Below are 14,275 nucleotides of genomic sequence, written 5' to 3'. Positions count from 1 at the left end.
TGTACTGGTTCTGTGCAAGTGCCGGGCATTCGCTTGCTATGTGGTTTATGGTTTCATTTTTCGTATTGCACTTCCTACATATGGGAGAGATGTTATTTCCGTCTATCGTTCTTTGAACATATCTGGTTCTTAGGGCCTGATCTTGTGCTGCTGTTATCATTCCTTCAGTTTCCTTCTTTAGCTCTCCCCTCTGTAGCCATTGCCATGTGTCATCGCTGGCTAGTTCTTTAGTCTGTCTCATGTATTGTCCGTGCATTGGTTTGTTGTGCCAGTCCTCTGTTTTGTCTGTCATTCTCCTGTCTCTGTATATTTCTGGGTCTTTGTCTATTTTTATTAGTCCTTCTTCCCATGCACTCTTTAGCCACTCGTCTTCACTGGTTTTCAGATATTGCCCCAGTGCTCTGTTTTCGATGTTGACGCAGTCCTCTATACTTAGTAATCTTCTCCCTCCTTCCTTTCGTGTTATGTATAGTCTGTCCGTATTTGCTCTTAGGTGTAGTGCTTTGTGTATTGTCATATGTTTCCTGGTTTTCTGATCTATGCTGCGGAGTTCTGCCTTCGTTCATTCCACTATTCCTGCGCTGTATCTGATTACTGGCACTGCCCATATGTTTATGGCTTTTATCATATTTCCAGCGTTGAGTTTTGACTTGAGTATCGCCTTGAGTCTCTGCATATATTCTTTCCTGATCGTGTCCTTCATCTCTTGGTGTTTTATATCCCCTCCTTCCATTATTCCCAGGTATTTGTATCCTGTCTCATCTATGTGTTTGATGTTGCTCCCATCTGGTAGCTTTATCCCTTCAGTTCTCGTTACTCTGCCTTTTTGTATGTTGACTAAGGCGCATTTTTCTATTCCAAACTCCATCCTGATGTCCCCAGATACAATCCTTACAGTCTGGATTAGGGTATCTATTTCCTTGATGCTCTTACCATACAGCTTGATGTCGTCCATGACATCAAGCTGTATTATTATTATTATTATTATTATTATTATTAATTATTATTAATGATATATTTTTTTCTTATCACAGTCCTCCACTTCAACTGGGTGGTATTTATATTGTGGTGTTCCGGGTTGCATTCTGCCTCCTCAGGAGTCCATCACTTTTCTTACTATGTGTGCCGTATCTAGGATCACACTCTTCTGCATGAGCCCTCGAGCTACTTCAGCCTCTTGTTTTTTCAGATTCCTTTTCAGGGATCTTGGGATCATGCCTAGTGTTCCTATGATTCTGGGTACAATTTCCAATGGCTTATCCCCTATCCTTCTCATTTCTATTTTCAGGTCTTGATACTTAGCCATTTTTTCCTTTCTTTCTCCTCAACTCTGGTGTCCCAGGTATTGCAACATCAATGAGTGATACTTCTTGATTTTGTCAGTCAACGTCACGTCTGGTCTATTTGCATTTATCACCCTATCTGTTCTGATACCATAGTCCCAGAGGATCTTTGCCTGATCATTTTCTATCACTCCTTCAGGTTGGTGCTTGTGCCACTTATTACTGCAAGGTAGCTGATGTTTCTTGCACAGGTTGCAGTGGAGGGCTTTTGCCACTGAATCATGGCTCTTTTTGTACTGGTTCTGTATAAGTGCCGGACATTCGCTGGCTATGTGGTTTATGGTCTCGTTTTTCACATTACACTTCCTGCATAGGGGAGAGATGTTATTTCCATCTATCATTCTTTGAACGTATCTGGTTCTTAGGGCCTGATCTTGTGCCGCTGTTTTCATTCCTTCTGTTTCCTTCTTGAGTTCTCCCCTCTGTAGCCGTTGCCATGATTCATCGCTAGCCAGTTCTTTAGACTGTCTCATGTATTGTCCGTGCGTTGGTTTGCTGTGCCATTCCTCAGTTCTTTTTGTCATTCCCCTGTCTGTATATTTCCTGGCCTTTGTCTACTTTTATCAGTCCTTCTTCCCATGCAATCTTTAGCCACTCGTCTTCACTGGTTTTCATGTATTACCCTAGTGCTCTGCTCTCGATGTTGACGCAGTCCTCTATGCTAAGTAGTCCTCTCCCTCCCTCCTTTAGTGTTATGTATAGTCTGTCCGTATTTACTCTTGGGTGTAGTGCTTTGTGTAGTGTTGTGTGTTTCCTAGTTTCCTGATTTATGCTGCGGAGTTCTGCCTTCGTCCATTCCACTACTCATGCGCTGTATCTGATCACTGGTACTGACCATGTGTTTATGGCTTTTATCATATTTCCGGCGTTGAGTTTTGACTTGAGTATCGCCTTGAGTCTCTGCATATATTCTTTCCAGATCGTGTCCTTCATCTCTTGGTGTTTTATATCCCCTCCTTCCATTATTCCCAGGTATTTGTATCCTGTCTCATCTTTGTGTTTGATGTTGTTCCCACCTGGTAACTTTATCCCTTTAGTCTTTGTTACTTTGCATTTTTGTATGTTGACTAAGGCACATTTTCTATTCCAAACTCCATCCTGATGTCCCCAGATACAATCCTTACAGTCTGGATTAGGGTATATATTTCCTTGATGCTCTTATGTATATACCGCTTGATGTCGTCCATGAACACCAGATGGTTAATTCTGTTGCCTCTTTTCTTGAGTTGGTACCCAGCATCCATCTTCTGCAGTACTTTTGTCATGGGAATCATGGCTACTAGGAAGAGTAGTGGGGACAGTGAGTCGCCCTGGAAGATCCCTTTCCTGATATTAACCTCTGCTAGTCTTATTCCAGAACTTGTAAGTATTGTATTCTAGTTGCGCATTGTATTTTTGAGGAAGCTGATGGTGTTCTCCTCTGCCCCATATATTTTCAAGCATTATATAAGCCATGTGTATAGTATCATGTCGAAGGCTTTCTTATAGTAAATCCATTATTATTATTATTATTATTATTATTATTATTATTATTATTATTATTATTATTATTATTATTATTATTATTATTATTTTATTATTATTATTATTATTATTATTATTAAACGGTATTGCATAAATCATAAAATTACGGATACTTATCTTTATCCCTGATCCATTCTTTCAGTCTTTTTGAAAAAAAAGCTCCAGTGAATATAAAACAAGCTTTACTAGCATTAGCTTTAATTCATGGTTATTATTGTTAATAATCAAATACATATTTATATGTAATTCTGCTAATGTAACTGCAGAAAAAAAGTCTTATAATTGCATGGCTAAAAACTAGATGTATAAGATGAGCAGTAACGAAATTCCAAAACGAACTTTGATTTACCTGAGAGAGAGAGAGAGAGAGAGAGAGAGAGAGAGAGAGAGAGAGAGAGAGAGAGTTTTTTCTGGACTACTCACTCGAGTTTTGGCCCTGAACACGCTGTCGGGTCTGTCTTCGTCACCGAAAAGCGAAGCATGGCCGCTGTCGTACACGGACATCCTGGAATACCTCCCACCTACCGAGGTGACTGCCGAAAGGTCATCCTCGTCCTCGTCCTCATATTCCCCTTCCTCATCCTCATATTCCTCGGCTATCACTTCAGGCGGGGAGTAGGGTGACGACGCACTACGGTGGTCGTATCCCTTGTGGGGGCTGGAAGGTCTGGAGTTGGCCGGAGTCTGGTTGGGGGTTCCCCCGGGTGACTGGTAAGGCGAGTTCTGTGTGGACGCCAGCTTGAGGTACTCCACTTTCCCCGGGTCGCTGCTTTCCGGGATCTCCTTCGGGATCTTGGCTGTCACGGGCGATGCCACTCTGGAGCGGTTGGTGCGCGCTTTCGAGAAACGGCTTTTGTTCTTGTCCCCTCCATCCGTGCTTCTGGTTGCTGGCGTTCCCTTGGGCTGCGTGCTAGGACCGCGGCTCTGGCCATTGGCGGAGTTGTTTCTCTTGCCTGTGGGCTTCGATCTGCTTTGCAGTTTAGAGGAAACGACTTTGTGAGGTCTGAAAGATGATCGTCAGAAAACTTAGCACTATAATATGAACGTCCTTTTAATTAACAAAAGGCGGCTACGTTACTGCCGTAGTCACATACATTTACTCAAAGGTTTATGAAAGGAAATTCATACGAGTATGCTAAATGGATTAAACCTAGATTGTATCTTTACAATGCAGAATCATATTTCAAAGACATTTAGAACAATATGACTTCCTGAACATTTATCATCTTATACTTGTATAATAAGGTTTCCTGATTTAACGTATTCCCAGAATCTGTTGGTGAACTATTTGAGTGGTTATTGGCTTTTCAAAGTACTCAATGTAAGACCTAAATGTAAACAATTTTACGTAAGATATATCGTGTTTATTTGTCCTGCTATAATTTGTGTAACCGGTAACGTAATAAAAGCCGAAGTGAGGTCCAATGTACTCGAGACATATTAATAAACAAAAGAAGAGTATATGCTTTCGCGGTTATTTTAGATTCTGTAACGTAGACTCAAAGTCCCAAGAATATCCTGTTCCGTTACCACGATTTTCACGTCGTGCTGACCCAGAACAAATCTTTCAGGGAGTAAATAAAAAGGAAAACACAAATGGACACTTCTGGTGATAGAAGTCACGTAAAGCCGTTGGTCACGTTGCTGAATAACCACTGGTTCCATGCAACGTCAAAACACCGTACAAAGAAACAAACAAACAAACAAACAAACACAAAGGGTCACACGAATGACTTTAGAACGTAGCACGAATATGGAAAATCCAACGCTCCTTAGCGTTTGCAATGCGCAGGGGAAAGAGAAACCATCTTAACAGATCCGTTACTCGGAAGGCCAGTGGAAAACCATCGTGGAAATGAACTGAACTGTTTTGAGAGGCTAGGAACACACCTGTCGACTCAAGGACAAACTAAAAAGTACATGAATGACTCAACACCTGCTGGCATAAACATGTGAAGTTTCTGAGGCTCTTAGTAAGTAGGATCGTTAACACTTGATGCAAACATTTGAAATCCATTAGTGGCTTGGCAGACAGGATGAATACGAAGACAGTTATGGAACTTGGAATATTGAAGTCACATATGGGTTTCATTTCCTGGTCTTTACGCAACAGACGTCAGCATGTAAACCGCATAGCATCAACATGACACTGGGACTTAGAACTTAGGGGCTAAAGAGTATGAAACATGGGGTGGAGAAGTAACGTTCGTCAAGAGTACAGGAACGTAAAACGAGGTAAATGAAACAGGTAATTAGTAACCGACCATGGGGCAAAAAGTCGGTTAACCAATAAAGTAACCAGTTAGGCCTAAAAGCCTACAATGCAGAAAATCCTAACCCAAATCTATTATTATTATTATTATTATTATTATTATTATTATTATTATTATTATTATTATTATTATTATTATTATCATCATCTTGGTAGAAGACTCACTTTTAAACAAATTCTGTTGAATAATATGGCAGAATTCAGCGAATTAATCTTATGTATTATCTTTTCTAGTTTTCTTATAACTCGCTTTTCTGGCACAGCTATACTTCTCAATAATTGGCCAATATTCATATTGGGAATAATGCTGCAAGTGGTATTTTATTTATTACAGGATTTATTAGTCAAAAACTGTTATTATCAGAATACATGTATTATCAGAATACTGGTGTATGGACCTGAGGAACGCCTTTCCATACACAAGTATTTTGATAATACCAGTATACTGATAATTCCAGTTTTTGACTAATAAATCCTGTTCTAAATAAAATACCACTTGCAGCATTATTCTCAATATGAATATTGGCCGATTATTGCGAAGTATCGCTGAGTCAGAAAAGCGAGTAATAAGAAAAATAGAAAAGATAATATATAAGATTAATTCGCTGAATTCTGCCATTTTATTCAACAGAATTTATTATTATTATTATTATTATTATTATTATTATTATTATTATTATTATTATTATTATTATTATTATTATTATTATTATTTTTTGTTTCCCTCTATCACAGTCCTCCAATTCGACTGGGTGGTATTTATAGTGTGGGGTTCTGGGTTGCATCCTGCCTCCTTAGGAGTCCATCACTTTTCTTACTATGTGCGCCGTTTCTAGGATAACACTCTTCTTGCATGAGTCCTGGAGCTACTTCAGTCTCTAGTTTTTCTAGATTCCTTTTCAGGGATCTTGGGATCGTGCCTATTGTTCCTATGATTATGGGGGATCGTGCCTATTGTTCCTATGATTATGGGGATCGTGCCTAGTGTTCCTTTTATTATTATTATTATTATTATTATTTTTGGTCTATCAAAGTCATCTTATTCGACTAGGTGGTTTTTATAGTATGGGGTTCCGGGTTGCATATCCTGCCTCCTTAGGAGTCCATCATTTTTCTAACTATGTCTGCTCTTTCTAGTAGAACACTCTTCTTCATGAGTCGTGGAACTACTTCGGCATCTAGTTTTTCCAGGTTCCTTGTCATTATTAGTATTATATTAGTTATCATTATGATTATTATTAGAATTATAATTCAGAAGATGAATCCTATTCACATGGAACAATCCCACCATTGACTTGAAATTCATTTTTTTTTTGAAGAATATGGTGTCCATTCGAACGAAGTAACAAAAGTTAATGGAAAATACATAAAGAGGGGATTAGTTATAAAAAAAATAGAATAAATAACAAATTAGTAAATGAATGAATGAATTGGTTAAAAAAAAAGAATATATATTCCTTTAAGGAGTGTAACGGAAGTGTGTATATTGTACCAAGGGCGCTTCACGAGCAATTCCTAGTATATTTTTTTATGCACGGACAAATCTCAATTTAAAGGAAAGCAAATGTGGCACAATATGAAATATTCTTGTGTAGAAGGCGACGTAATGATAGCAGTATACACTTAGTAATTGTAATGATATGATGATATAAAGATAACGTTCAGAATAATGAGAATAAAATCTGTATACAAGATTTACTCTGCGTTCTGAAGCAAAATGGACGCAAAGCAAATGTCTGTAAACAATATACATCCGCAGAGTTTCTCCTTTCAGTTACTTACTTCCCTTTACTGAACTTCCGCCCTTTCGCGCTCTCGTCTGCCTGGCTGGTGTCAGAAGGGCTCCCTCCTTCTCCCGTCTTCACCGTCCTCTTGACGTTCGCCTTGGCTCTGCCAGGCCCAAGTTTCTTGCTGTCAGAGCTGCTGAATTTCCTGGGTTCCCCTTCTTCTTCTGTCGGTTCCGTCTTGGGTCTCCGGGTCAGCTTCTTCGTCGGGAGTTTCATCTGTTTTTTCTTGCCTGCCTCCGGCGCGCCCCTGGAAGGCTGCGGCGGCTGCTGCTGCTGCTGCTGCTGCTGCTGCTGCTTTTTCGTGAATCTGCTTTCTGGTCCTGTTTTTTGGGAGGGGAGTTGGGGGGAAGGGAAACATCAAGTTGAGAAATCGTCCCATTGTAACCTGTCACGAATGGAAGCGTTCGATTTGGCGACGCCCCCGTGCGGCTAGGATAGAGAGTGCATATACTATAGTCGATTCACATCAACCGTGCATTTGAATGTCTAAGCCAGTCCCTGACGACGCTCCTGATTGGCTGTTGATAAGCCAGTCACGGGGCTGGAAATCCCTGTCTCTCGAATGAGTTCACAGGCAGGATGTATGTTCAAAAGTATCCCCCAGGAGAGGTGGAAGGAACATACATCCTGCCTCTGTGAACTCTCAAAAGAGACTGAGGGGAATTTCCAGCCCTGTGACTGGCTTATCAACAGCCTATCAGGAGGTACCTCCGTACCTCCTCCAGGTCATAATATTTCCTTACTTCCCTCTTGCTCTCTATCCTCTCCTAACAATTGCTGTGAGGTTTCCCTACCTTTTACACCTTTCAAAACTTTTTTTGTCTCAGTTTCTCCATACAGGGCTGAATGACCTCGCAGGTTTCAGCTCTTGACCTTTGACCTAAATCATATATATATATATATATATAGTATATATATATATATATATATATATATATATATATATATATATATATATATTATTAATTCGGTGACGTGAGCTCATCCGTTTCTCTGTTTTAAATTTTTATTCGAGGTTTCGCTTTCATTTCCGAATTATAGAATTTGCTGACAGTGCACCGCATAAAGTGCCACGACGGCACTGCCTCCCCACAGGGATTTCTGAATTAATTTGGTCCCAGGCTCCGAGAGATTTAATAGGGCGTTGCTACTAATGAAAATGACATACGTATGTGGCAAAAAGTTACACCAGTAAATTCTAAATATAATATCCTAGGTTTACGTATTCACTGGGACCTGAATATGTAACAGATTGTTCCATTAATCAGAGATTCGTGAATATTCATGGCTGAATTCCAGCTCGTAAGTTATACGATTCCATTAATGTTAATTATGTATCTCCTCTACAAGTGTCTGAGAAGAGAGAGAGAGAGAGAGAGAGAGAGAGAAAGACCTACATACGAACCACAGCAACACATTTAAAAAATGTACATAAACAAGCTTCCCTCATCTGCCAGTGTAAAAATTTGTCAACTAGTGCCTAAGGTAAACACCGAATCTAAGTAAAAAATAAACAACTAGTTTAATAAATAAGAAAAGCAAACAATGAAACTAAGAGATAAATAGACAACGAAACCAGGAAATAAAAGGAAATGAGACTAAGTGATACATAAGAAATGAGACTAGGAAATAAATAAACAACAAAACTTAAGAAATGGATAAACGAAGAATCTAAGAACCAAATATAAACAAAACATTTACGAAGCAAAACAGAAAAATACACAAATGAAACAAAGGCTAAACAAGTAGTATAAACACTCGCTGCTCTTATCATATTGCAAAACCAGTTTGAAAACTGGACTGTGTAATGCTAGTACTACTACTACTATCTCAACTACTACTACTACTAATAGTAATACCTCTAGAGTCCCCGGGATGCTGTGTATCGTCAGGTGGAGCAGCATCGCCGTAACTGGCAGTACGGAACGTCTCGTTCGAAGCGGCTACCACGTAGGTTCCGTTGTTCTCCAAGTCGGAAGGAGACCTCACGATCTTGCCGTTCATGTGATACATTCTGGAACGAAGAACGGCAGATAATAATAATAATAATAATAATAATAATAATAATAATAATAATAATAATAATAATATAATAAATATTCTACTATCTTGCATCTGGAACGATGATGGAAGCGTTAGGTGATGGTTTCTATGTGAGGTTATAATAATAATAATAATAATAATAATAATAATAATAATAATAATAATAATAATAATAATAATAATAATAATAATGTCTTACATTGTGATTCCGTATTTTATGAATAACTTTTTCAACATTCAGTGGCCATGTTTAAGTCATTAAGGTATGTACTACATAAAATACTTAAAAAAAGAGAAAAAAAGAAGATAAAAAAGAAATAAAGAAGATAGTAGACTAAGTAAAAAAAATTCATAAATTAATAACTTAAGCCTGCAAGGAAAACTTTAGTCATGCAAGTGCCTAATTTAAATTGGCCTTTTATGCAACCACTTGAGATCTGCAATTTATCCTTCTTACTCTTATTTCATATCATACAGGGTGTCCATAAAGTCCCAGCACCATTACATGCAATAGATACTTATAATTCCACTGGGTCTTTATGGACACCCTGTGTCAGTGACTGAATACGTCGTTCCAGAATTATTCATCATCAGTAGATTCATTTTCAGAGTTTACCGAGACAGGTTCACTCAGTTGTCGATATCGTCGGAGGCTTTGTTGACACGTCATATGCATCTCAAATGACGTCACTTCATGCATTAATGCAGACAGCCAGCTTTGTCCGCACGGCAGACGCGTTTCTAGACATGCTTCTAGGCATATAACGGTTGTCTGAGACGGCATTATAATGAGAGATCGACCCCCTCCCTTCTCTCTCTCTCTCTCTCTCTCTCTCTCTCTCTTCTCTCTCTCGCTCTCTCTCTCTCTCTCAAACCGACCTACTCAGGGGACATTCTCCTCTCTCTCTCTCTTCAAACTGAGTGAAGTCCAGCGTTGTAGTAACGTGTTCGACCATTTCTCGCATTGATGCGATGGCTGACGCAACGGGACCTGACATTCTTCAGCTTTTGCCTTTGTTAAAATCACTCCCATCTTTTGCCTACAGTTCACGACGTGGACAAACATTAATGGATGTTTGTAGGACTCCCTACGTCCGCATTCAGCTTCCAGGGACCTTCCAGCATTCCAGAGAATTAGGCTAGGAACTGGCATGTGTCTGACCGAACATGCATGGAAAATGGGAAGTAGTATTAAAGAAAACTCCGGATAACTATGTAGTTTTGAGGGTTACTTTTACAAAACTTTCTTCAACTTTAGTATATACTATATATATGTATACACACACACACACACACACGCACACACATGGGCACTTAAGTTCAAGAATATAATATACAGTACTCGGCAAGATATGTATGTATGTATATAACTGAATCACGAAAGTTTGGAACGTGATAATTGCATTAATAAAGGTATAACCCACGAAGGAAAGTGAAACACTGGAGTAGCAGTCTGCTAAGTAACGGACGTGAATCGAAAGATCTTGCAGCTACCCAGTGTTTCACATTCCTTTATGGCTTATACCTTATATACTTATATATATATATATATATATATATATATATATATATATATATGTAAAATAAATTCTCCTGTTGAGAGGTATATACGTATATATACATATATACGTTTATATCATTTATCTATTTAATTATTCATTTATTTATTTGTTCATGGGTTTATTTACATATGTCCATGAATGTGCGTGCACGCGTGCATCGTACAGTCCTATTGGCAATTGTAACTATAATTTTTCTATATTTCTAAGCTACACTATATGCAAACTAGTATACTAATAAACCTTATTTAAATAATTAGGATATTATACTTAGTATCACTAATATACTGAGAGCCACAAAACTCAATTTAATTCCGGCAAAGGAATAAGCGAGAGAGAGAGAGAGAGAGAGAGAGAGAGAGAGAGAGAGAGAGAGAGAGAGACATGGCACCATTTGGCACGGTGAAAGGCGATCACACGTATATTCTAAAACCGGAATGATTTACAATATTTTACCGACTGTCTTCGTCACCTTTGAGAAACTGTTCATGGAAATATTCCTCCCCAATTCCAGACCGCGCCTGGAATTAGTCTTATGGAAATATTCCGAAATCTGGAGCAGAAATTCCGAAGTTCTGACAGACAAATTTTACCTTACCGACGTCTGTATAGGTACATAGATACACACCCACACATATATGTATATAATTTATGTATATACCTTGGTTCTTCATTTTGTCTGTTGAAGGATGTGACAGTTCATTTGATGTCGAGTTTTATATTGTGTACACGAAAGAGTTCTTTGAAATATGGAGGTGTTATTACATTCTTTTAAGAGGATTTCGTTTGGGGAATCATTTATATAATTATATATTTGTGCATAATAATAATCTTACTGTAATAAGGGGCGTTACGTCCGTCCGTCCGTCTGTTAATCAATTATGGCCAAACGGCTGGTCCGATGGGCATGAAACTTGGCAGGATTATAGTGGTGACCCATAAGATAGTTTATAAAGGAGTTTCATCCTACCTCTCCCCACCCCCCCTCCCTTCGAAGGTGATGGGGGTGAGAAGGGATTCCCTGAAACGGAGCTAGTTCTGCCCGTGAAACAGGGCTGGTTATGCCCGTAGACTTAGTTCATTTATGAATTTATCATACATAATTTCTGTACACATATGTTTGCTAGCAATAATAATAATAATAAGAATAACAATAATTTTCTATTACCTTCTGTTACTTGTTTAAAATGAACGCCATATTCTTTGGAATCTTGAATTTCAAGTTAACAGATCCTGTGGGGATGTTCTGAATGAACGGGTTTCATCTTGTGAATGATAATAAGGATAATAAATGAAATAGGATAAAAAACAATAACAGTAGAATCACAATTATTCAGCCAGCTCAAGGTTAGTAAATTAAGTCTACTATCCACTTCAGGGATGGCGAGTCATCGATTTTCTCCAATATCTTTCAAACTAATTATTTGAGTGGAATGTTACTTCGATGCAGAGTACAAGACACCTCCCGCTAATTTTTGGGCAATATAGCGCATTGTCAAATGGTGTTAATTAAGGCATTTGCTCTGGGCTTACTTGGTGTTGCCAAGCATCGCCAACCTATGCATTCGAACGTCCTGTATCCCCCTCCCATCCCTCCATCCATCCGTCCCTCCCTTCCCCTTCTCATCCTAATCCATCCCTCAACCCACTCTCCTGTCTCTTATATTGAGTAATATTGGTTCTTGTAGATTCTGAGCTCATTTAATTATTGTTATATTATTTTCTTAACTTATGTAAATGGCAGTAGGCTAAAGAGCAAATGACCTTAACCCTATTCACCTCAAGGATAGAGAAGAGAGACATCAAACAACGTCTGCCCACTTTCCCCAAATCACCCAAAAGTAGGCGGAGCTTCGTCTACCTCCTTATCACACCACAGTTTCGTTTCTATTAGTCCAACGCCAGTAATAAGGATGTAATTCTTGTACCGTACTTATCAGTAACGTAAATTGACATTGACGCACTATTTTCATATACATACCTATTTTTAAGATAGGTTCTCCCCACCTCTCCAAAAAGGATTTTACTTGTATTTCTCAGAATTGGGACTGTCGTTTATGAGTGTACAGTCACTCATATAAGTCCAGAAAGGGATTGGATGGAATTCAGTGTTATGCCCCTGAGACATTCCATGAACTTATATGAGTGACTATACCTGTCACATCTTTTGATTGTTATGCCCACTCATTTTGTAGTTCGTCGTGCTTTAGAAAAAAAGAAGGAAAATGACGTCTTTTTCTTTCTTGATTTCCCGATACCTATAAATATTTGCAGCCATCAACGCAAACCACATATGGCACTATGCAGCGTTATATATAGATACTCAATGAATTATTGAGGAATTCTCAAGTTTACCTTGGTTCGCAGGTACGTCTTAATGAAAACGCAGATTTTTGCTTCATTATTACCCCGTGACAGTCAGGTGACAATGAAAGGGTTTCCCAAGCCCACTCAGGACCTACGTAGTTACCAGCGGTGGGAGGCGACGCCTTCCTTGTCTCTTTTGGCCCATGTGATTCACCCAATATGATAGACCTACTGTCGCGTTCTCTTCAATCCTCTACCCAAGGGCAGGTATAATAAGGTCAAAATTAAATACCACAGTTTAACCTACAACCCAGTAAATACTTAAAACGCTCCCATTAATAGCAAACGTGGGGAAAAATGAAACAATATTATAATGGTATTGTAAAATATCATTGAAAAGGGCATCTTATTTCATATTGTAAACTACAGAGAGGTATTGGGGGGGAAAGGGGCCGGGTTGGGGAGGCGAGATGAGAAAATACAGCTATAAAGAAAGGGTGAGAGAGAGGGAGGGAGGGAGGGAGGGAGGGTAGGGATATTGGATAGGCCTAGGGTGACCATTCATTAGAGATGTGATAGGGGGAACGCTCGTATTATGAAAATAAATATGTATATGCTATGTATAAGGATAACCATATATATATATGTGTATATATAATCCATATTATATGTATACTATAATATACATATACTTATACTATAATATATCTATACTATATATATATACTATACATATCTCATATTGATACACACATATATGCTTAATAAAATCACAGTAGATGCACGTGACTTCGATATAAAAGCGAATACTTCAGGAACATGACAGGCAGAAGGTCAGTACTTAGCGACGATGCTTGAATATACAGGAGAAAAAGTATATATATATATATATATATATATATATATATATATATATATATATATATATATATATATATATATATATATATAGAGAGAGAGAGAGAGAGAGAGAGAGAGAGAGAGAGAGAGAGAGAGAGAGAGAGCAGCTGCTCTGTCTTTTCATTCTGAGTCCTGACGTATGTGATTTATCTTTAAAAAATTACATATTTAGATATATATACTAACATCTGAATAAATGAAACCGTAAGATTCAGTCAGCATTTATTCAGAGGAAGTGTTACTTTCAGTGGTAAAATATAATTATGCTTTAGTAGCGTCAAAGAGATAGTTACATACATGATTGTATGTGTAGTAAAAAAAAAATTACATTGACCACTATGTTGCTGCAAGGTCAAAGGACGATCCCGATAAAATAATTAGTTTGGAAGATATTTGAAAAAGAACGATGACTTGCTGTCCTTGAATTGGACAGTAGATACATTTTTAACTTGACTTCTGTCTGTAACTCAATTTTCGACCTGTTCCCTTCCTCCGGTGGGACTGGACATTTTACAAGGTTATGCAATTCCGGTGACACTA

The 14,275-nt window shown here is 38.3% G+C and overlaps 1 protein-coding gene across 2 annotated transcripts in view; it reads right to left on the bottom strand.

The window, feature by feature from the left end:
* LOC135219123 (doublecortin domain-containing protein 2-like) overlaps positions 1-14,275 on the bottom strand; it is a 101,154-nt gene that overhangs the window by 13,548 nt on the left and 73,331 nt on the right. For both annotated transcript variants that reach the window (XM_064255576.1, XM_064255575.1), the window contains exons 5-7: positions 8,786-8,940; positions 6,922-7,246; positions 3,291-3,870 (exon numbers count right to left, since the gene is read on the bottom strand). In XM_064255576.1, coding sequence (XP_064111646.1) covers positions 3,291-3,870; positions 6,922-7,246; positions 8,786-8,940 — 1,060 coding nt within the window. The remainder of the gene's footprint in view (positions 1-3,290; positions 3,871-6,921; positions 7,247-8,785; positions 8,941-14,275) is intronic.

The sequence above is a fragment of the Macrobrachium nipponense genome, chromosome 1, assembly GCF_015104395.2.
Source record: "Macrobrachium nipponense isolate FS-2020 chromosome 1, ASM1510439v2, whole genome shotgun sequence".
Lineage (NCBI taxonomy): Eukaryota > Metazoa > Arthropoda > Malacostraca > Decapoda > Palaemonidae > Macrobrachium > Macrobrachium nipponense.
The sequence above is the reverse complement of the archived record's forward strand: the minus strand, read 5'-3'. Positions and strand labels throughout refer to the sequence as shown.